Source organism: Oncorhynchus mykiss, chromosome 20 (genome assembly GCF_057628025.1).
Source record: "Oncorhynchus mykiss isolate SJ-2025 chromosome 20, ASM5762802v1, whole genome shotgun sequence".
Classification (NCBI taxonomy): domain Eukaryota; kingdom Metazoa; phylum Chordata; class Actinopteri; order Salmoniformes; family Salmonidae; genus Oncorhynchus; species Oncorhynchus mykiss.
The window spans coordinates 30,234,030-30,258,556 of record NC_143041.1 but is presented as its reverse complement, the minus strand read 5'-3'; the positions used below and the strand labels follow the sequence as shown (position 1 = coordinate 30,258,556).

Sequence of the window (24,527 nt, the reverse complement as noted above, 5' to 3'; positions counted from 1 at the left end):
TGCAACAGATGTCTCAGGTTTTGCGGGAGTGTGCATTTGGCATGCTGACTGCAGGAATGTCCACCAGCACTGTTACCAGAGAACTGAATGTTCATCTCTCTACCATAAGCCGCTTCCAATGTCGCTTTAGAGAATTTGGCAGAGCGCCCAACCGGCCTCAACTGCATGCCGTTGGGTGTGCGAGCGGTTTGCTGATTTTCAACACTGTGAACAGAGTGCCCCATGGTGGCGTTTGGGTTTGGAATGGAATAAGCTATGGACAACGAACACAATTGCGTTTTAGCGATGGCAAATTGAATTAATAGAAATACCGCGATGAGATCCCGAGGCCCATTTCTTTTAAGGTGTCTGTGACCAACAGATGCATATCTGTATTCCCAGTAATGTTAAATCCATAGATTAGGGCCTAATGAATTCATTTATATTTACTGGTTTCCTCATATGAGCTGTAAGTCTGTAAAATCTTTATTGTAGCAGGTTGTGATATGTGATAACTTAAACTATAGGCAGATTTGAGTCATTCAGACAATGTTCGTTTTCATTTTACCCTCACTCTTCATGTTTTAGATATTATGCACATTTATGGCTTGGTAGAAAATGTCATCGCCATTGAGCTAGTTCTCATAGTAGCAGGAAACTGCAGCAACTGATATGAGCGACGGCGAAGAATGTGATTAGATACCTCGCTCTATCCAATCGTAGCAGTTACTTCCCGCCCATTTCTTGACAGATGGCTGAACTAGCCAATTGATTAGTTTCGAATTTCATCCTGGCAGCTGAGCTGTTTAGAGATGCGTCCTGACAGTGGGGGAATAAGAAAAGAAAAATCCGCCATCGCGGAAAATGACCGCACGTTATCACAGAGCAATGAGAACATCTGACATTATGTTGAACCCTTTTCCATTGAGTATATATTTTATATTCTCAAACTAAACTGAAAATGTTGAAGACAAACATTTCCTAGACAGCCATGTATGCATTAATGCATACATTTTGAAATCAAACAATACATTAACTCATTGTTTTTTTACCAAACTACATAATGGTTATAATTGTATTTGAATGAATCTCTTGATAAACTAGGTCAATTTAGATGACATAGGCCTACTCACAATACATGTGAATGCATATTCAATAGGTGTATGTATAAGTGAAACAACTCAGACCGCTGCACCACTCGGGAGCCCAAGGCACTGCCTCTCTGTGCAAGAGGCGTCACTGCAGTCGCTGGTTCGAATCCAGGCTGCATCACATCCAGCCGTGATTGGGAGTCCCATAGGGCGGCGCACAATTGGCACAGCATCGTCTGGGTTTGGCCGGGTGTAGACCATCGTAAATAAGAATTTGTTCTTAACTGACTTGCCTAGTTAACCTTTAATTAATAAAAAATAAAAAAACAGCTGTGCATATGTCCTTCCACAGAGGCGTGACATGCTGGAGTGACGCTTCTCTATGCAAATGTTGATCAGTAGGCTATACAGAAGGCAAGCAGTTTGGCTCTCGAACGGAAGGCGAGCAGTTTGGCTCTCGAACGGAAGGCGAGCAGTTTGGCTCTCGAACGGAAGGCGAGCAGTTTGGCTCTCGAACGGAAGGCGAGCAGTTTGGCTCTCGAACGGAAGGCGAGCAGTTTGGCTCTCGAACGGAAGGCGAGCAGTTTGGCTCTCGAACGGAAGGCGAGCAGTTTGGCTCTCGAACGGAAGGCGAGCAGTTTGGCTCTCGAACGGAAGGCGAGCAGTTTGGCTCTCGAACGGAAGGCGAGCAGTTTGGCTCTCGAACGGAAGGCGAGCAGTTTGGCTCTCGAACGGAAGGCGAGCAGTTTGGCTCTCGAACGGAAGGCGAGCAGTTTGGCTCTCGAACGGAAGGCGAGCAGTTTGGCTCTCGAACGGAAGGCGAGCAGTTTGGCTCTCGAACGGAAGGCGAGCAGTTTGGCTCTCGAACGGAAGGCGAGCAGTTTGGCTCTCGAACGGAAGGCGAGCAGTTTGGCTCTCGAACGGAAGGCGAGCAGTTTGGCTCTCGAACGGAAGGCGAGCAGTTTGGCTCTCGAACGGAAGGCGAGCAGTTTGGCTCTCGAACGGAAGGCGAGCAGTTTGGCTCTCGAACGGAAGGCGAGCAGTTTGGCTCTCGAACGGAAGGCGAGCAGTTTGGCTCTCGAACGGAAGGCGAGCAGTTTGGCTCTCGAACGGAAGGCGAGCAGTTTGGCTCTCGAACGGAAGGCGAGCAGTTTGGCTCTCGAACGGAAGGCGAGCAGTTTGGCTCTCGAACGGAAGGCGAGCAGTTTGGCTCTCGAACGGAAGGCGAGCAGTTTGGCTCTCGAACGGAAGGCGAGCAGTTTGGCTCTCGAACGGAAGGCGAGCAGTTTGGCTCTCGAACGGAAGGCGAGCAGTTTGGCTCTCGAACGGAAGGCGAGCAGTTTGGCTCTCGAACGGAAGGCGAGCAGTTTGGCTCTCGAACGGAAGGCGAGCAGTTTGGCTCTCGAACGGAAGGCGAGCAGTTTGGCTCTCGAACGGAAGGCGAGCAGTTTGGCTCTCGAACGGAAGGCGAGCAGTTTGGCTCTCGAACGGAAGGCGAGCAGTTTGGCTCTCGAACGGAAGGCGAGCAGTTTGGCTCTCGAACGGAAGGCGAGCAGTTTGGCTCTCGAACGGAAGGCGAGCAGTTTGGCTCTCGAACGGAAGGCGAGCAGTTTGGCTCTCGAACGGAAGGCGAGCAGTTTGGCTCTCGAACGGAAGGCGAGCAGTTTGGCATCTGTAGCACCATAGACTCCACTGATCAGCCAAAAAAAGCTAAATAACTCAATGCATACACATACTCCTATTGAATATGCATTTGCATGTATTGGGAGTAAGACTATGCCATCTAAATTTCCCTAGTTTATCAAGAGATTTACGATTCAAACAAAATTACCGTTATGTAATTTTGGTAAAAACAAAGTAAAATGTATTGTTTGATTTGAAAATGTATGTAATGCATACCAGGCTGTCTGGGAAATGTTTGTCTTCAACATTGTCAAATGTAATTTTGAATTTCATCCTAAAATATTGTCCATCGGTTTCCTAGACCCCCGAGGATCAGCGTGGCGGGGGTGTTGTTGCCTACGTTCATCACATGGGCTTGGCCTGTCAGGAAGTCCAGGATCCAGTTGCACAGGGAGGGGTTTGGGCCCTGAGCTTAGTGATGGGCTTGGATGGCACTATGGTGTTGAAGGCTGAACTGCATTCTTACATGGTATTCCTCTTGTCCAGGTGGGTTAGGGCATTGTGTAGTGCAATGGCGGTTGCATTGTACGTGGACCTGTTGGGGCAGTATGCAAATTGTAGTGGATCTAGGGTGTCAGGTAAGATTGAGCTGTTGAATTGTGACTCCACTTTGTCTCTATACTGACGTATTGCCTCATAGTTCTTCCAGAGCCAATTCGCTTTTTAACAAAACCATGTAAAGTCCTTGGACTATAAGGAGTAATGTTAGGCTCCTTTAGTCCATTGTTGGGCTAGCCTCTGTTATAGCAGAGCAGCATTCATTACTTTTCTAGCAAGTCCAAAACAGTGGACATTTTTGTCAGATGATGCATATTCATGTCATGAACAGGGTTGTTTTGTGTTTTTAGGTCTGGTTGGTGTGAGTGTGAACCAGAAACTATTTGGTAGAAATGCCATTAGAAATCACAAGAGTGCTCGCAGCCTCCTCCAGATGTCCAGGAGAGACCCATCACAATGGATTCACCACCTCAACTTCTTGAAGCGCCAGGTAAGTCGCATACCGCCCATTTTATCAGGCAACAACAACACTGTTTTGTAAGTGATAGGGCACAATCTAAGGACAGAATGTTGTCTATCATACCAATTGACTTCTCAGTCCATGCTCATGTAACCTAGTTGGCCTACATGTACCAGGTAATGTCAGGACATGTACACAGGATTAGCTGTATTATACTTGCAGCTGTATAGGCTATGTCATGGGCAGCCGCCACTTATTGATAAAAAATAAGAGAACGACTAGCTCGATGTGTTACATGTTTTTGTCAGCTGCATGTTATGCCAGTGCCACCTAACCATGTTGTGTGCCAATGTACAAGTATGACTTTCACTGCTTGTACTTTCGAAGCAGGAATATGTGCCATAATGTGCCAATAGAGTGCCTTTATCTTCACACCCACTATCTGCTCTACCCCCCTCTTCCCAGTATGTGATGAGGAGTAACAATGCCCTCTATCAGAGAGCTAAACCTAAGCAGACAGCCATCTTGACCGTCCTCGAGGACCATCGTGATGACGGCATGGACAGTCAGATCCGGCAAGTCCCAACCATCGACCATGTGCCTATGGTCACCGATGTCACACCACAGCCAGAGACCACAACCACAAATATGACTGCAACACCTGTCTCAAGTCCTGTCTCGACTGTGGTAGCACTTGCTGTGTTGAAACCTCCCTCCAGCAAGACTGTGTCACCACCACAGACAAAGGTTGTGTCCAGTGCAGCTGAGTCTGGGACTGAGATGTTAGAGGTGCCCCATGTGCAGGTGGAGTCTGATGAAGCCAGGGAGGCTCGGCTGGAGAGGCAGTGGAAGGAGCTCAAGGTGGACCTGGCTGAGCTTCCAGATGTGTACGCCAAACTTTCCAAAATCAAACTCACAGGTATGTTAAGGACTAGGCTATGCATGCCAGACTACTTGGTAACCAAAATCAAGTCTTAAATGCTTAGTGATCAAACTTTAGCAAGCATTGACAGTGTTATGATTTTAGGCTTTTTTTTTAAATTGTCCGTAAAACCAAAGGAACATGTATGAAAGCATGTCTTATTTTTAATCAAGCATGTGCACAATTTGGTCTAGGGTATTGCTTCACCTTTCACAAAGATGGGAACTTGTAGCATTCGCATATACTCGGGGATGCAAACTCGTCACTTTCCAGCGATATCCGCCATTTTGATTTCAAAATGGGTTGTCCACATGAATCGTGTAGATCCTAAGAAAAAAGGTTTGGGGTATGTTTCTCGTATTGAAAATATTGACTGAGCACAGAATGAATCCTCACGCATCCTTCAATGAGAATATCAGAGTTCAGAGCGGGATGTCCTATCAGAATGAGTGCTTTATCCAATATCTTCAAATTTAGGAAGCAGTTGCCGAATCAATATAATTTTATTTTTCTGGTGCTCCTTAAATTCGGTTTGGTGCCTAACTTTTGGGAGCTGTCGTGGTGGTGGGGGGTGTGAGTGTGTAAAGTTGTCTGAAGAGTAGGCTAGTAATGGGGGTGGGGGGTGTGAGTGTGTAAAGTTGTCTGAAGAGTAGGCTAGTAATGGGGGTGGGGGGGTGTGAGTGTGTAAAGTTGTCTGAAGAGTAGGCTAGTAATGGGGGTGGGGGGGCGTGAGTGTGTAAAGTTGTCTGAAGAGTAGGCTAGTAATGGGGGTGGGGGGGGCGTGAGTGTGTAAAGTTGTCTGAAGAGTAGGCTAGTAATGGGGGTGGGGGGGTGTGAGTGTGTAAAGTTGTCTGAAGAATAGGCTAGTAATGGGGGTGGGGGGTGTGAGTGTGTAAAGTTGTCTGAAGAATAGGCTAGTAATGGGGGTGGGGGGGGCGTGAGTGTGTAAAGTTGTCTGAAGAGTAGGCTAGTAATGGGGGTGGGGGGGGGCGTGAGTGTGTAAAGTTGTCTGAAGAGTAGGCTAGTAATGGGGGTGGGGGGGTGTGAGTGTGTAAAGTTGTCTGAAGAATAGGCTAGTAATGGGGGTGGGGGGTGTGAGTGTGTAAAGTTGTCTGAAGAATAGGCTAGTAATGGGGGTGGGGGGTGTGAGTGTGTAAAGTTGTCTGAAGAATAGGCTAGTAATGGGGGTGGGGGGTGTGAGTGTGTAAAGTTGTCTGAAGAATAGGCTAGTAATGGGGGTGGGGGGGCGTGAGTGTGTAAAGTTGTCTGAAGAATGGGCTAGTAATGGGGGTGGGGGGGGCGTGAGTGTGTAAAGTTGTCTGAAGAATAGGCTAGTAATGGGGGTGGGGGGTGTGAGTGTGTAAAGTTGTCTGAAGAATAGGCTAGTAATGGGGGTGGGGGGGCGTGAGTGTGTAAAGTTGTCTGAAGAGGAGGCTAGTAATGGGGGTGGGGGGGCGTGAGTGTGTAAAGTTGTCTGAAGAGTAGGCTAGTAATGGGGGTGGGGGGGAGTGAGTGTGTAAAGTTGTCTGAAGAATAGGCTAGTAATGGGGGTGGGGGGGCGTGAGTGTGTAAAGTTGTCTGAAGAATAGGCTAGTAATGGGGGTGGGGGGGCGTGAGTGTGTAAAGTTGTCTGAAGAGTAGGCTAGTAATGGGGGTGGGGGGGTGTGAGTGTGTAAAGTTGTCTGAAGAATAGGCTAGTAATGGGGGTGGGGGGGCGTGAGTGTGTAAAGTTGTCTGAAGAGTAGGCTAGTAATGGGGGTGGGGGGGCGTGAGTGTGTAAAGTTGTCTGAAGAATAGGCTAGTAATGGGGGTGGGGGGGGTGTGAGTGTGTAAAGTTGTCTGAAGAATAGGCTAGTAATGGGGGTGGGGGGGCGTGAGTGTGTAAAGTTGTCTGAAGAGTAGGCTAGTAATGGGGGTGGGGGGGCGTGAGTGTGTAAAGTTGTCTGAAGAGTAGGCTAGTAATGGGGGTGGGGGGGGCGTGAGTGTGTAAAGTTGTCTGAAGAGTAGGCTAGTAATGGGGGGGCGTGAGTGTGTAAAGTTGTCTGAAGAATAGGCTAGTAATGGGGGTGGGGGGGCGTGAGTGTGTAAAGTTGTCTGAAGAATAGGCTAGTAATGGGGGTGGGGGGGCGTGAGTGTGTAAAGTTGTCTGAAGAATAGGCTAGTAATGGGGGTGGGGGGGCGTGAGTGTGTAAAGTTGTCTGAAGAGTAGGCTAGTAATGGGGGGTGGGGGGGCGTGAGTGTGTAAAGTTGTCTGAAGAATAGGCTAGTAATGGGGGTGGGGGGGCGTGAGTGTGTAAAGTTGTCTGAAGAATAGGCTAGTAATGGGGGTGGGGGGGCGTGAGTGTGTAAAGTTGTCTGAAGAGTAGGCTAGTAATGGGGGTGGGGGGGGCGTGAGTGTGTAAAGTTGTCTGAAGAATAGGCTAGTAATGGGGGTGGGGGGGTGTGAGTGTGTAAAGTTGTCTGAGGAATAGGCTAGTAATGGGGGTGGGGGGGCGTGAGTGTGTAAAGTTGTCTGAAGAATAGGCTAGTAATGGTGGTGGGGGGGCGTGAGTGTGTAAAGTTGTCTGAAGAGTAGGCTAGTAATGGGGGTGGGGGGGCGTGAGTGTGTAAAGTTGTCTGAAGAATAGGCTAGTAATGGGGGTGGGGGGGTGTGAGTGTGTAAAGTTGTCTGAAGAATAGGCTAGTAATGGGGGTGGGGGGTCTCAATAACAGTTACGTAACGGATATTATTTTTGACGGTGTATCGTTTTGACTGCCACAATATAATTTTTCCGCTAGTTAGCTGGACCTGCACCAAAACTCATTATTTTATTATTTTATTATTATCAAAACACCAAAAACATTATTTTTCCTTCATATATTGTTCTCCATCTTCTTAGGAGCTGATTGTTGTTTTCAGCACTTTTTTTCCATTACTTTTTTTTATGTTTAGAACATCGAATTGCAGTTCATATCTCATCGGCAGCCAAGTATCGTGATAATATTACTGCATTACTGCCACAATGAAAATGCAGATCAATATGTGTTAATATTTTTTGATTACAGTCCTCCTGCCAAATCACAGGTAGGCCTTTGGATATGAGCAAATCGGCCATTTTCTGCAGGAGTCCATTCAATGTGTTGTATTGTATTGAGGTGTGAATATCAGGGACCGGTTTTTGTGTAGCACAGGTGCAGAATGTATAGAAAACTATGTATAGAAAACTGACCTTGTATCACATCGTTAGTGAAATGTTGTTATCGTGACAACCCCACTCCGCAATTAAGTCTACACAGAACTTTCTTGTTTCCGTGTCACCCTTTTCTGTCACTCACCAGTTTGCATTCCTGATCCTGTTCTGCCAGTAATTGCCCAAAGCTGTAGTCCTATAATTGATATGGAAATTATGGCGGGTATTCAAGTATGATAAGCATGCATGTTGCTTGTGTGTGTAGGTATGATGTTGATATTGTTGTCTGGTTGTTTCAGCGTTAGTAGTGTGGACGGCAGCAGCTGGTTTTGCCATGGCTCCAGTGCCCTTTGACCCTGCCACCTTCTTCCTGGCATCCCTCGGGACAGGGCTCGCCTCCTGCACTGCCAACTCCATCAACCAGGTCAGTTGCGTCACTGCTGTGTGCGCATGTGTCAAAATTGTCATGCAGAGTAGCCTGCGTGGGCATTCTTGGTTTGGTTTCAGACATTGTCTTGTTATTGCAGTGAGATATGACCATCGGTAAAGCACAATTAGCTGTGTATATAGGCCTGCTGTATTATTAATGCATGTATTATTGTGGACTATATCCCCTCCCCGTGATGAACTTTGTTTTACCTGGAGAACAAAAGCCAAATCTTTGGTTTCTGGCACTGTATGGGGTGGTTAATAGCTCAAAACCTTAATGATTCTGCATTTAACATCTTCCCCTGGTCAACCCCAGACTTACAAAACATTAAAATCACTGTAATCGGTCCCGTGTGGTCCATTTTTTACTTGTATTTCTCCCTCTTAAGTTGTTTCTCTGAAAGATGGATGAGGTCTCATTTCAACGGCTGGCAAGATTACAGTTGGGTTCTGAAACGCGTAATAGATTTTCATTGCACTTTACACAAACATGAACTCACTGGCTGACAGACATGCACACACACAGTACTGTCCCCTCGTCGTGCACTTCTTGTTGTTCTACAAAACATTGCGGGAGCCATTGACAGCACCTTTGAACTTTTAGTTAAATTCCTCTCTCGCTGCGTATCTAAAAAATGCATTAACAGGCGACTCAAACTGGAATACTGTTATTATTTGTCTGCTGAAGGCTTTTTTGTGCCAAAAAATAAAGTGACCGCTGCGCCTGGACACTTAAAATGCCTGGAATAATCAGACCTCGCTGAGTGTTGACGCTGTGCGCTGGAATGCGCTCCATGACTTAAGAATATTAGTTTAATGGACAACCTCTCCCTCAGCCCTGGGTTGAACCCCAATTAGCTGCAGCCTTCTGCCTGTAATTTGTCCAGGGCCCTGATTACACTGCAGGTTCCTGCCCTAGGGGCCAGACAGCAGGGTTATGTTCACTCAGGTAGGCTCCAAACCGAAGAAAACCGACTAAAACTGGGAGGGACTAACCTGAACTAGTCCAATGAGAAATGCTTGTTTTTGTTGCAAAATGTGTTCGGTTGTAAAAACCCTTCCTTAGCCCTAACACTAGCCCAGCCTTCAACAGCCAAGTTCCAGGCAGTGTCCCCTCTCTCGTTTAGAGCTGAAATTAGGTTATTTTCTCAACCGGGTCACAATGAACGGAACTTATAATTTGTCCCAACAATCCAAAGCTCTTGGACCTGACCTTTCCGTGCAGGCATGTAGTATTTTCTCTAGTCTAGCGTTTCATTGTCAGTGTGACATCTGTAGAAATATGATTAGCGTCAATCCATCAAACAAACAAAAAATGGCATTGTCCCGTCAATGACTTCTTGGAACGAAACTCTGCCTGCCTTGCCCCTTCAATTTACCTCTTCACCCATCTACCTTACACTGGAGCAGGTGTGTAAAATATCCTATAGGTTGACAATTATGTCTCCTTCTCTAAAAGCAGTGGCAGGTTGGTACTCACTAATCCCCAGCTGTAGGGCTCCAGGGCCCCAGCCCTGAGGAGTTCAGTGCTGAGAGATGGGAGAGGCGGTAGCCGCCACATGTCCGTCTGTGTGTCCGTCCCTGTGCGTCCGTCCGTCCCTGTGCGTCCGTCCGTCCCTGTGCGTCCGTCCGTCCCTGTGCGTCCGTCCGTCCCTGTGCGTCCGTCCGTCCCTGTGCGTCCGTCCGTCCCTGTGCGTCCGTCCGTCCCTGTGCGTCCGTCCGTCCCTGTGCGTCCGTCCGTCCCTGTGCGTCCGTCCGTCCCTGTGCGTCCGTCCGTCCCTGTGCGTCCGTCCGTCCCTGTGCGTCCGTCCGTCCCTGTGCGTCCGTCCGTCCTGTGCGTCCGTCCGTTCTGTGCGTACGTCCGTCCCTGTACGTCCGTCCCTGTACGTCCGTCCCTGTCTGTATCAAGTCAGCCGCTGTCATTCTTAATTTTCTTTATAGATATTGTTTCGGGGCAAGGAAGGACATGATGATTCATCTTTTATTTAGAGTACTAGATCTTTCTCTTTTCATCATCTCCTCCCAGCACAGCAGTCACCAGCCAGGCCTAGTCAGAACAGAAGCCTGGGGCTTGGGTGAAGGTGAAGTCCAGGGAGCCACCCACCAAGACTGGGTTTAGGTGACGGGTCTCGGGCCCTACGAAATCAGTTAAATTAGTCTGATTTGGTTTTATTTTCCAGGTTTCCGTTTTTCGCTCTAAAAGTCATTAGACCGATGTTAACAATGTTTCTGTAGTGCTCATCTGATTGCAGTGTTTGTACGACAAATGGCCACTGGATTGACGCAAATAATCATGAGCTCATTCTAGTGGTAGACCAACACGCACACAGACGCGGGCATCCCTGTGCCATTTCAGAAAGTTGAAGGAAAATACGAATCACTGATGCATTTTGTTTATGTCTTATGATAATCTTGGGCAAATTAATGCATTTTCTAAAGTTAAAAACATTTTAGTTGATTTCCTACTAAGTTCAATCCATTTTTGAATTTTGTTTTAATGTCTGGATTCTTTGGTTCCGTCCGCCGTCTACGCCAACTCAGTTTTTATTGGGTCCTAGAGGGGAGTGTGTGGCTATAGTTTGGGTAGGCTTGAGGTGTGGGTTAGCTGCTGTTCTGAAGTGGGCAGTGTGGAACATGTGGACTTCCTTCAACCGGACATGAAAGGTAGTAGTCTAAGTTGTAGAGTTGGGAGGTAGTATTACAGTAGAGCAGGACAAATGGAATTCATGTTGATTTGTTTTGTTTGATGTGTCTCCGCTTTGAAGTCTTAATGGGCCCGCCAGCCAGGCCAGTGCATTATGGGTGGTGGCGGCGTGCACTTGGCCAACTGACAGTCATTTATTCACGCTGGCAAAGAGACATACAGGAAGAAAATTGTGGATGAGGTAAAAATGCCATTGTCATTGGATCGCAGTAAATTGTCTTTGAAAGTAAATACAGAGCTCTTGTAGGACTGTCTTACCTCAACATGTTTTCCTTCCTTTTTTTTATGTGGATGGCCTTGTTTTTTTCAGACCTTATGTAAGCAGAGCCCGCGTCTCCTCACGGTTCTGTCTGGAATCTGAGGGCATTAAATCTTTAGGCCAGGGCTTCTCTTTCTTGTGGCCAGCACCAGTTGTCAGACAGACCGGGGCTTCACTCCACACAAGGCAGGCCCTGTCTGCCTCCATGTTTCTTGTCTTTCTCAATGTCCCTCTGTGGTGACAGATCCCTGTGATGTCATCCGTTTTAATTGGCAAGATTGAGGGATTGAATTAAATGTAGTTGAAAGGGAAAAGAGCCACCTGGTTCAAGGAGGCCATTTCTTCCAGTTGGTGTCCCAAATGGGGCCTTTTTACCGTACATAATGCTCTACTTTTGACTATATAAGGAATGGGGTGCCATTTTGGATGCAGACCTAACCTTACCTATGCTGGTAGTATGCCTACTGAATGATACTGGCTGGCCAGTGATACTTTCCTAAAAAAAGATATCCAATGAGCCCATAGAGAGATTAGGGTTTTACAGTATTTGTATTTGTTTCTCTAACAGGGTAACACAATTCTTAGACAAAAAAGCCAGTTAATTACAAGTTGGTAGTTGCTCCCCCTTTTAAAAAAGTTATACTGTACGTATGTCTATGCACGTGACTGCCAAGTAGTTGTTTTTGCTTTGTTTGGAAAAGAATGTCATTTTCTTTTGTGTAATTACACACACACTCACAGGCCTAGGGGTTGTCGTGTGACACGTAAGACTGCGGTGCGCTGCCACACACACTTTGCTTCCGCGGTGACTCTCTGATCCTCCGCTGTGTCGGCTTGACACACCGGATCATCTGTCAAGGTTTTGTCTCGTAAAAGAAACACACCCTCACCTGGGCGTAATTGATCTAAACACTTTGGTCGTCCATTTGGTTTTCATAATAAAACCAAAAGAAAGGGAGGGGTACGAAGAAAATTACACATTTTTTTTATATATATATTTTTTAGATGTGGTGCCAAGTGTTTCTTTTCTTCAAGTAGTGCTGCTACAGTGTCAGTGTAGTGGTTGGGCTTGATCAAAGCACACACTTATTTTCTTGATTTGACAAATAAAACTACAGCTTCAAATCAAAGTAAGCCGAGGGTAGATCCCCCCCCCACTAAAGATCCACTTCCTATGAATTCCCCCACCACCCTTTAATCCTTTAATGTGTTGGGCCCTGAAGACTGAATTGTCGGCAGCGGACGGAGTGTGTGTGTGTGTGTGTGTGAGACCACATAAAACAACTGTGGTTGAATTACCTTCAGGAAAGGGAGAAAAGAAAATGTCTTTGGGGAAGAAGAATGCCTGTCTTGGGTTTGTATCCCAAATAGCACCATATTCCCTGTATAGTACTACATTTGACCAGAGTTCTATGGGTCCTGGTCAAAAGTAGTGCACTATACAGGGAATAGGGTGTAATTTGGGATTTAACCTGTCTATGAAGCCAGCAAAGGGAAGCCAGACCTTCAGTAGTGCAGCTATCAAAGCCAAGGCTGCTGTTCTTCCCATGGGGGAAGTGCCCGAAGGCAGGCGCTCTCACAGACAGAAATGTTGTGGTTTCTTTTCTTAAACATCCCCATTTCGGGAAACTGACGCAAGGGTGTAAGCGCCTGGAGTCATGTAACAATGGCATGGCACCGTCTGGAGTTTCTCACTGCACTAAAAAGACACAATGACAGTCATGTGATTTGACCCCGAGTCAGCAAGCCAGAGAAGGATAGTGGGCTTTTCCGCAAGAGTTCCCAACAAAACTTAAACAGCTGGCTTGGCAGTTGGATCACCAGCTTTGCTAAACCGGGTATCCAAGTTTGTTTGTCTGTGTGCTTTCCTTGCGGACACGATTTGACGTGGTTCATGACAAACTTTCTGACTACCTCACCAGATGAAATGTGCCCAATTTGATTTCACGGACAAGGTGGTAGTTAGGGTTGAATAGCGGGAACTTGGTTACCGAGATTTCCCGCCCAAACCCACTCCCTTTTCCTAGGATAAATAACTGCAAGAGACCAGAAAATTATAATAAATAATTTCTATAAGCAGCATTACGCGAAATGGAAGTGTTAAATTGTATGCAATGTCTGAATCTGGCTTCTCTACGGCTTTCTCTGTATGATCAGTCATTAACGCTCACTGTGGGGACAGGCGGCACATCTCGGTATGGACTGCAGTTCACAAGGCATGTACCCTCATGGTAGCTTTTTTTCTTGTGACGGGAAGGCCTGCATTTGCTGCAGCTTAGCATATACTATAGCAATATAAGGACTGAATGCGTGTCTAATTTACACATCAGTCTGGCTTTCGGGGGACACTTTTTTTCCCCCATATTTTTGTGAAGATGATTTTCTTTTAATTACAGCTGCAGAGTTCTAAAACAGCCTATCACTCGAATATCGTTGCTTTAAATCAGTGAGCAGTCTTTCCTTCCGTTACGTTCAAATGTCATCAGTAGATAATCCTGTTCAAGATAATACAGTGTACATATAGATGTCCTACCCTACCTCTTTCAGGTAATACATTCTATGCAGTATTAGCCTTGTATTTAGGTAATGAATGGTGGGTTATGCGTACGCTTCTAACTTATAGCCTCTGTTTCTTGTGCAAAATGCACCGGCACTCCGCTGGTTCCTCTCATAAAAAAAGCTTAGCTCTTGGAGTCCCAGGAAAGGATAGACGAGAATAGCTGGATGGACATATATTTATTTGAATTTCTTATACTAATAAACTATTCGATGATTTGACATTCATCTTGTTTGATGAATGTTAAACACAGCAGCCAATAGGAGTTTGAAAGAAGAGGACAGGCTATGGCGTTAGGCTATAGCAGTTATTTATTCAGACTCATGACCATTCCATCTGCATCTTATTCTAGTCCAACTATTGTTCAAGCATGTCATGACAATGAAGATGAGGACAATGACACTAATTTAATTTAACTGTTGACAGCGAGGAAGGCATGAAGCAACACTAGAGAAAGTAATACACACAACATTAGGGTAAATATTATGATATCGAGGCTTACTAAATGTAAAATTGGTCCTATTATAGTCAAACTTGCTAGCCCATATTTGTAACTTTGTAGGCCGCATGTCCTGCACCAGCATTGCATGTTTTCTCCTAGCTTCATGGTTGGAATGTGGTGTATAATTCCAGTATATAATACAGTTCACGCTCAAAGATTAGCCTACTGGAGCATGTTTCATTTATTTACCCAGAAGATATAGCTACATCTATTTGTTTCTGTAGTAGAAATGTGCTATCCATGTGCTGGATAACAGCACAATTATTTGGGCTTTTTTGTGCTTGGGGTCAAATGACTTTAGCTCTGACATTGAAGATATTTTATGCCTTTAGGCTCATGTTGCATCGGGTTTGAATTTTCATGCCGATCAAAACTCTAATCCAATCCATACATTTATATGCTTTATGATACTTCTGGTTTTTGGTGGGAAATACCGGGTTACCTGGGAAAAGTGTTTTATTCTCGGGATAAAACATTTTGTGAAAACCGGAGAATATTCAAACCTAGTGGTAGTAGTATTGGAACCTGCTTGTGGGATGAGGTGGTGATGGCCTCGTCTGAGGGCTGAGCTTGTGGTTTTCCCTCAGAGCTCCCTGTGTCCTTGCAAACCTGCCAGATGGTTGAACAGCTCTGTAATGGGTCTGGAGACAGGGCCTTGAGTGTTTTAGTGTCCCGGAGGTGGTCTGGCTTTCCAAGCCCCTGGGGGTTACAGCAGGGAAGGACTCCCCGGGTGTTCCAGCCATCAGAAGGCCACTCGGGCCCATCTCCCCCGCATCACTAACTCCCCACTCTCCAGCCCTAATTTCAGCTAATTGAGTAATTGGGACTGAAGACTGTTTCAAGCTGGGTCTAAAGACCCCGGGTGTAACCTGAGGTCCTCAGCTAAACAAACGGGACCTGGCCTGTACTGTCAAATCAGGAGGAAAAGTGCAGTCTAGTAGTGTTCTGTCCCAAATGGCACCCTCTTCCCTGTATAGTGCCCTACTACAGCTGGTGGATTACAGGCAACATCTGCACTGAGCTAATGGCTAAAGCTGCCGCTTTCAAGGAGTGGGACACTAAGAAATCCCGCTATGCCCTCAGACGAACGATCAAACAAGGCAAAGCATCAATACAGGACTAAGAAGGAACCCTTCAAAACCGGCTCTAACACTTGTCGGATGTGGCAGTGTTTGCAAACTATTACGGATTAGGAAGGGAAACCCATCCTAGTGAAGCGAGCCTACCAGATGGGCCTTTTTTATTATTGATTCGAGGCAAGCAACACTGAAGCATGCACGAGAGCACCAGCTGTTCCGGACGATCATGGTCTCCGTAGCTGATGTGAGCAAGACCTTTTTAAACGGGTCAACATTCTCAACGCCACGGGTTGTGAATTGATTACCAGGATGTGTACTCGGATCATGCACGGACCAACTGGCAAGTGTCTTCACTGACATTTTCAACCTCTCCCTGACCGAGTCTGTAATACCTACATGTTTCATGCAGACCACCCAGTCCCTGTGCCGAAGAACGTCAAGGTATCCTGCCTTTATTACATCCGCCCCGTAGCACTCATCTCTGTAGCCATGAAATGCTTTGAAAGGCTGGTCATGGATCACATAAACACCATAATCCTGGAAACCCTAGACCCACTCCAATTCGCATACCGTCCCAACAGATCCACAGATGGCGCAATCTCCATTGCACTCCACACTGCCCATTCCCACCTGGACAAAAGGAACACCTACATGAGAATGCTGCTCAGCCTTCAACACCATAGTGCCAACAAAGCTCATCACTAAGCTAAGGACCCTGGGACTAAACACCTCCCTCTGCAACTGGATCCTGGACTTCCTTACGGGCTGTCCCCAGGTGGTAAGGGTAGGCAACAACACGTCTGCCACGCTGATCCTCAACACGGGGGCTCCTCAGGAGTGCGTGCTTAGTCCCCTCCTGTACTCATTGTTCACCAACGACTGCTTGGCCAAGCACAACTCCAACATCATTAAGTTTGCTGATGACAACGGTGGTTGGTCTGATCACTGGCAGTGTGGTGCCAGAATAACATTCTCTCTCTCAACATTAGCAAGACAAAGGAGATGATTGTGGACTACAGGAAAAGGAGGACCGAGCATGCCTCCATTCACATCAACGGGGCTGTAGTGGAGCGGGTCGAGAGCTTCAAGTTTGTTGGTGTCCACATCATCAACAAACTATCATTGTCCAAACACACCAAGACGGTCGTGAAGAGGGCACGACAACTCCTATTCACCCTCAGGAGACTGAAAATATTTGGCATGGGTCCCCAGATAAAGTTCTACAGCTGCACCATTGAGAACATCTTGACAAGTTGCATCACCACCTGGTATGGCAACTGCTCAGCATCCCTCAATAAGGCACTACAGAGGGTTTTGTGTACAGCCCAGTACATAACTGGGGCCAATTTTCTACCAACCAGGACCTCTATACTTGGTGGTGTGATGCCCAAAATATTGTCAGACTCCAGCCACCCAAGTCATAGACTGCTAAGTCTAGGTCCAAAAGGCTCCTTAACAAGCTTCTACCTCGAAGCCATAGGACTGCAGAACAATTAATAAAATGGCTACCTGGACTTTTTTTTGTTTATTATCTATGCGTAGTCCCTTTCCCCCTACCTACATGTATGTATTACCTTGACTAATCTGTACCCCTGCACATTGACTCGTTACCGGTACCCCCTGTATATACCCTCATTATTAATTTAGTTTTTTTGGGGGGTAGGTATTTTGTAAATGTTTATTTAAACTGCATTGTTGGTTAAGGGCTTATAAGTAAGCATTGACCTGTTGTATTCGGCACGTGTCAAAACATTTTATTTTGACCAGGGCCCATAGCTATCTGGTCAAAAGTGGTGCTCTACATAGGGAATGGGGTACCATTTGGGACTCAGCCTTCTAGTGTGTGAATGAAGTGTCTCAGTCTAGTATGTGTTATTCTTCACACACACACCAAGTGCTTCCGAGTGGTGCAGCGGTCTAAGGCACTGCATCTCAGTGCAAGAGGCGTCACTACAGTCCCCGGTTCGAAGCAAGGCTGCATCATATCCGGCCGTGATTGGGAGTCCAATAGGGCGGCGCACAATTTTCCGGGTTTGGCTGGTCTAGGCCGTCATTGTAAATAAGAATTTGTTCTTAATAACTGACTTGCCGAGTTAAATAAAAATGTGAGTGTGACTGAGTCTTAAAGATTGTGTGATTTTAGTTTTTGTTGTGGATAAAACGTTGTCTTTTGTGGCTGTCTGGCATGTCATTTTCCCTGTAGGGCGACTGAGTGCTCTTTTGTGCCTGCCTGTCTGTCTAGTTTGTGTCTTTGTCTCCTGCGAAGTGCTGTCTAAGGATGGTGGCACGCGAGCGGCGAGCCCCCACAAGCCCCCCGGCCCGTCCGCTATTACCGCCACTGTGAGCGACGCCCTTCGCTCTTGTCTTGTGGAGACATGTATTATTAACCCTCCTACAGGATCTCTGGCTTCTAACTCCTCTTAGTGGGCTCCTTCAAGCTTTATTGTAATGGTGAGAGGTTAGCATGTCTTGGGGGTATGACATTTGTGTGTATGTAATGTTCTCACTCATCATTATTCATGATTCATTCAGGACTGTCTGTAATCATGGTAGCATCTACATTAATGTAGAAGTGTTTAGAAACATTCTATTCTCGTTTACAATATAAGTGACAAAAAAATGACCCCACTACATCATTCACCATTCATTTCTATTGGGCACAAAATCATTTGAAAACAACCAAAACAAACCGCAAATGCATCCATTTGTATATTGCATGCATTTGTATATTTACAAGCTTGATGTAAACATTGCGTAATAGAAATATGCAACTAAACTTTTGACTACTTTAATACACATGTAAGTGAATTTGTCCCAATACTTTTGTCCCCCCATTTTAAGGGACCATGTACAAAACGTGCTGTAGTCTCTAAACGGTATATGGATGAAAATACCCTCAAGTTAAAGCTGACAGTCTGACTATGATGCGATGTAAACAAAAACATGTTGTCACTGTCTCAATACTTTTGGAGCTGTGTGTGTGTGTGTATAGATACATTCTCTCTCGCTCTCATATATAGAGATATATCTATCTATATACACACACACACACATACATTCTCTCTCGCTCTCATATAGAGATATACAGTGCCTTGCGAAAGTATTCGGCCCCCTTGAACTTTGCGACCTTTTGCCACATTTAAGGCTTCAAACATAAAGATATAAAACTATACTTTTTTGTGAAGAATCAACAACAAGTGGGACACAATCATGAAGTGGAACGACATTTATTGGATATTTCAAACTTTTTTAACAAATCAAAAACTGAAAAATTGGGCGTGCAAAATTATTCAGCCCCTTTACTTTCAGTGCAGCAAACTCTCTCCAGAAGTTCAGTGAGGATCTCTGAATGATCCAATGTTGACCTAAATGACTAATGATGATAAATACAATCCACCTGTGTGTAATCAAGTCTCCGTATAAATGCACCTGCACTGTGATAGTCTCAGAGGTCCGTCAAAAGCACAGAGAGCATCATGAAGAACAAGGAACACACCAGGCAGGTCCGAGATACTGTTGTGAAGAAGTTTAAAGCCGGATTTGGATACAAAAAGATTTCCCAAGCTTTAAACATCCCAAGGAGCACTGTGCAAGCGATAATATTGAAATGGAAGGAGTGTCAGACCACTGCAAATCTACCAAGACCTGGCCGTCCCTCTAAACTTTCAGCTCATACAAGGAGAAGACTGATCAGAGATGCAGCCAAGAGGCCCATGATCACTCTGGATGAACTGCAGAGATCTACAGCTGAGGTGGGAGACTCTGTCCATAGGACAACAATCAGTCGTATATTGCACAAATCTGGCCTTTATGGAAGAGTGGCAAGAAGAAAGCCATTTCTTAAAGATATCCATAAAAAGTGTTGTTTAAAGTTTGCCACAAGCCACCTGGGAGACACACCAAACATGTGGAAGAAGGTGCTCTGGTCAGATGAAACCAAAATTGAACTTTTTGGCAACAATGCAAAACGTTATGTTTGGCGTAAAAGCAACACAGCTGAACACACCATCCCCACTGTCAAACATGGTGGTGGCAGCATCATGGTTTGGGCCTGCTTTTCTTCAGCAGGGACAGGGAAGATGGTTTACATTGATGGGAAGATGGATGGAGCCAAATACAGGACCATTCTGGAAGAAAACCTGATGGAGTCTGCAAAAGACCTGAGACTGGGACGGAGATTTGTCTTCCAACAAGACAATGATCCAAAACATAAAGCAAAATCTACAATGGAATGGTTCAAAAATAAACATATCCAGGTGTTAGAATGGCCAAGTCAAAGTCCAGACCTGAATCCAATTGAGAATCTGTGGAAATAACTGAAAACTGCTGTTCACAAATGCTCTCCATCCAACCTCACTGAGCTCGAGCTGTTTTGCAAGGAGGAATGGAAAATAAATTCAGTCTCTCGATGTGCTAAACTGATAGAGACATACCCCAAGCGACTTACAGCTGTAATCGCAGCAAAAGGTGGCGCTACAAAGTATTAACTTAAGGGGGCTGAATAATTTTGCACGCCCAATTTTTCAGTTTTTGATTTGTTAAAAAAGTTTGAAATATCCAATAAATGTCATTCCACTTCATGATTGTGTCCCACTTGTTGTTGATTCTTCACAAAAAAATACAGTTTTCCATCTTTATGTTTGAAGCCTGAAATGTGGCAAAAGGTCGCAAAGTTCAAGGGGGCCGAATACTTTCGCACGGCAATGTATCTATGTGTGTGTGTGTGTGTGTGTGTGATGTACACTACCGTTCAAAAGTTTGGGACCACTTAGAAATGTCTTTGTTTTTGAAAGAAATCCACATTTTGTTTTGTCCATTAAAATAACATCAAATTTATCAGAAATACGTTGTAAATGACTATTGTAGCTGGAAATAGCTTATTTGATTTTTTTATGGAATGTCTACATAGGCTCGTCAGTCTATTCATGTTCTGAAGGCTATTCCATGCGAGAAATTGCCAAGAAACTGAACATCTTATACAATGCTGTGTACTACTTCCTTCACAGAACAGCGCAAACTGGCTCTAACCAGAATATAAATTGTGGGAGGCCCTGGTGCACAACTGAGAAAGAGGATAAGTATATTAGTGTCTAGTTTGAGAAACAGTCGCCTCACAAGACCTCAGCTGGCAGCTTCATTAAATGGTACCCGCAAAACACCAGTCTCGACGTCAACAGTGAAGAGGTGACTCCGGGATGCTGGCCTTCTAGGCAGAGTTGCAAAGAAAAATCCATATCTCAGACTGGCTAATAAAAGATTAAGATGGGCAAAATAAGACACTGGACAGAGGAAGATTGGGAAATTGTTATTAACAGGCAAAAATAAGTTTGAGGTGTTCGGATCACAATGAAGAACATTTATGAGACAGGAAAATGAGAAGATGCTGGAGGAGTGCTTGACGCCACCTGTCAAGCATAGTGGAGGCAATGTGATGGTCTAGGGATGCTTTGGTGGTAAAGTGGGAGATTTGTACAGGGTTAAAGGGATCTTTAAGAAGGAAGTCTATCACTCCATTTTGCAACGCCATGCCATACCCTGTGGATGGCGCTTAATTGGGGCCAATTTCCTCCTACAACAGCACAATGACCCAAAGCACAGCTCTGAACTATTTAGGAAAGAAGCAGTCAGCTGGTATTATGTGTATAATGGAGTGGGTAGCACAGTCACCGGATCTCAACCCTATTGAGCTGTTGTGGGAGCAGCTTGACCATATGGTACGTAAGAAGTGCCAATCCAACTTGTGGGAGGTGCTTCAGGAAGCATGGGGTGAAATCTCTTCAGATTAATTCAACAAATTGACAACTAAACTCAGCAAAAAAAAGAAATATCCCTTTTTCAGGACCATGTCTTTCAAAGATAATTCGTAAAAATCCAAATAACTTCACAGATCTTCATTGTAAAGGGTTTAAACACTGTTTCCCATGCTTGTTCAATGAACCATAAACAATTAATGAACATGCACCTGTGGAACGGTCGTTAAGACACTAATAGCTTACAGACGGTAGACAATTAAGGTCACCGTTATGAAACCCTAGGACACTAAAGAGGCCTTTCTACTGACTCTGGAAAACGCCAAAAGAAAGATGCTCAGGGTCCCTTCTCATCTGCGTTAACGTGTCCTAGGCATGCTGCAAGGATGCATAAGGACTGCAGATGTGGCCAGGGCAATAAATGGCAATGTCCGTACTGTGAGACACCTACGACAGCGCTACAGGGAGCAGGACGGACAGCTGATTGTCCTTGCAGTGGCAGACTATGTATAACAACACCTGCACAGGATCGGTACATCCGAACATCACACCTGCGGGTCAGGTACAGGATGGCAACAAAAACACCAGGAACGCACAATCCCTCCATCAGTGCTCAAACTGTCGGCAATAGGCTGAGAGAGGCTGGACCGAGGGCTTGTAGGCCTGTTTGTAAGGCAGGTCCTCACCAGACATCACAGGTAACAACGTCGCCTATGGGCACAAACCCACCGTCGCTGGACCAGACAGGACTGGCAAAAAGTGCACTTCACTGACGAGTCAAGGTTTTGTCTCACCAGGCGTGATGATCGGATTCGCGTTTATCGCCGAAGGAATGAGCATTACACAGAGGCTTGGAGCGGGATCGAGGTGGAGGGTCCATCATGGTCTGGGGCGGTGTGTCACAGCATCATGGGACTGAGCTTGTTGTCATTGCAGACAATCTCAATGCTGTGCGTTACAGGGAAGACATCCTCCTCCCTCATGTGGTACCCTTCCTGCAGGCTCAGCATGACCCTCCAGCATGACAATGCCACCAGCCATACTGCTCGTTCTGTGCGTGATTTCCTGCAAGACAAGAATGTCAGTGTTCTGCCATGGCCAGCGAAAAGCCTGTATCGCAATCCCACGTCTGGAATCGCACGTCTGGGACCTGTTGGATCAGAGGGTGAGGGCTAGGGCCATTCCCCCCAGAAATGTCTGGGAACTTGCAAGTGCCTTGATGGAAGAGTGGGGTAACATCTCACAGCATATCTGGTGCAGTCAATGAGGAGATGTGCGGCCGTACTTAATGCAGCTGTTGGCCACACCAGATACCCCCCCCCCTTGTTCAGGTACACATTATTCCATTTATGTTAGTCACATGTCGGTGGAACTTGTTCAGTTTATGTCTGTTGAAAAGCCGAGCTTTGCTTGATTTTTTGGGGGGAAATATTGAATATCTGTATCTGCCAAAATTGCCATATTGGTCCATCCCGTGTGTGAGAATCACTGCACAACTATTTTCAAGTCCGGACTCTCAAGAACATTCAGGGATCACTCCTGCTTTGTCTTGGCTGTGTGCTTAGGGTTATTGTCCTGTTGGGAGGTGAACCTTCACCCCAGTCTGAGGTCCTGAGCACTGGGCAGGTTTTCATCAAGGATCTCTCTGTACTTTGCTCTGTTAATCTTTCCATCAATTCTGACTAGTCCATGAAAAAAATCCCCACAGCATGATTCTGCCACCACCGTGCTTCACCGTAGGGATGGTGCCAGGTTTCCACCAGACATGACGCTTGGCATTCGGGCCAAATTGTGAATGGTTGTCCTTCTGGAAGGAACTCTAGAGCTTTGTCAGAATGACCATCGACCCTTCTCCCCTGATTGCTCAGTTTAGCAGAGCGGCCAGCTCTAGGAAGAGTCGTGGTGGTTCCAAACTTCCTCCATTTAAGAATGATGGAGGCCAGTGTGTTCTTGGGGACCTTCAATGCTGCGGAAATGTTTCGGTACCCTTCCCCAAATCTGTGCCTCAACACAATCCTGTCTCGGAGCTCTATGGACAATTCCTTCCACCTCATGGCTTGGTTTTTGCTCTGACATGCACTGTCAACTGTGGGACCTTCATAAGACAGGCGTGTCTTTCCAAATCATGTCCAATCAATTGAATTGACCACAGGTGGACTACAATCAAGTTGTAGAAACAGCCCAAGGATGATCAATGGAAGCAGAATGCAACTGATCTCAATTTCAAGTCTCATAGCAAAGGGTCTGAATACTTTTTGCAAAAATGTCAAGAAACTTGTTTTCAATTTGGTCGTTATGGGGTTTTGTTTGTAGATTTGATAAAATACATAATACAGCCTTATTCTAAAATGTAATGTAAATTGTGGTGGAAAAGGTGAAGGGGTCTGAATACTTTCCGAATGCTGTCTGTCTATTCCGGATTATGACATTGCTCGTTGTGATATTTCTTAATTTCTCTCTTTTGGATTATGTGTTTCCTAGGTATTGTTGGAGCAAGAAACACATTTGACTACACCTGCGATACCATCTGTATACGCGATGAACACACTTTGATTTTAGAGCGTAATTACACAAGCATCTGGAACAATGGGCTTTCACGCAAGACAGTGCTGTGTTCCTCGACGTTAGCATTTAGCTCGTTTGAGAGTGTATCTCATGGCTGAGTTTCCTTTGTAATCTGTTATCGTCTGCAAACCCTGCCACATGCAACGAGCGTCGGAGCCGGTGTAATATGATTCCACCTTGTCCTATGAAGAGGATATACTTGACATGTAATTGGGGCTGAAAGTGACTGGTTGCAGGAATGGTAAATACTTATGTTAACATACTAGTGGTTATACATGTAATCAGGAGTAATGGTGACCAGTAGCAGGATACATACTAATGGTAATCAATGGATAGTAGTGTATAGGAGTAATACATCAAATCAATAGTAATTTTAGCAGCAGCGTAGGTTGTGAGAGGGGGTTGAGACTTGTGGATTGGTATATAATCAATGTGGATACTCTGGGAGCGGGAGAGCAGTAGTTATTTGCCATTTAAGTCTTATGGCCAATGGGATAGAAGCTGTTTAGGAGTCTGTTTGTCTTATCCTTGATGCACTGTACCGCTTGCCCGGACGCCATCAATCAACTGTTTTAATCATATTTACCCAAACGCTTGGAGGTCAAATTGAGGTGCTAGCTAGTTGGAATGACTGGGCCCTGAAATGAGTCAGAAAATTACCCACTGGGATACAATGTCTTGAACCCTCCTTTGGGCACCCCACCTCTAACTTGTGAGTCTGTAAGGGCATTTAAAGAGCTATACTGATGCAAATGTTAAATCTTGTCCGAAGGAAAGCCATTTCGAATCACACTTTAGTTATTTGCTGTAACCACAAAACAAAAACAAATCATTATAGGATAAATTATTGTGATAATTATTTTTTATTTGTCTGGTTAT

The 24,527-nt window shown here is 45.5% G+C and overlaps 1 protein-coding gene across 2 annotated transcripts in view; it reads left to right on the top strand.

Annotated features, from left to right (window-relative positions):
- LOC149974562 (protoheme IX farnesyltransferase, mitochondrial-like) overlaps window positions 1-24,527 on the top strand; it is a 76,136-nt gene that overhangs the window by 5,579 nt on the left and 46,030 nt on the right. Inside the window, exons 2-5 of one of the 2 annotated variants that reach the window (XM_090212870.1) lie at window positions 3,055-3,239; window positions 3,602-3,741; window positions 4,177-4,630; window positions 8,103-8,227. In XM_090212870.1, coding sequence (XP_090068996.1) covers window positions 3,685-3,741; window positions 4,177-4,630; window positions 8,103-8,227 — 636 coding nt within the window. In that variant the 5' untranslated portion in view covers window positions 3,055-3,239; window positions 3,602-3,684. The remainder of the gene's footprint in view (window positions 1-3,054; window positions 3,240-3,601; window positions 3,742-4,176; window positions 4,631-8,102; window positions 8,228-24,527) is intronic. The other variant, XM_090212869.1, reaches the window with a different exon arrangement.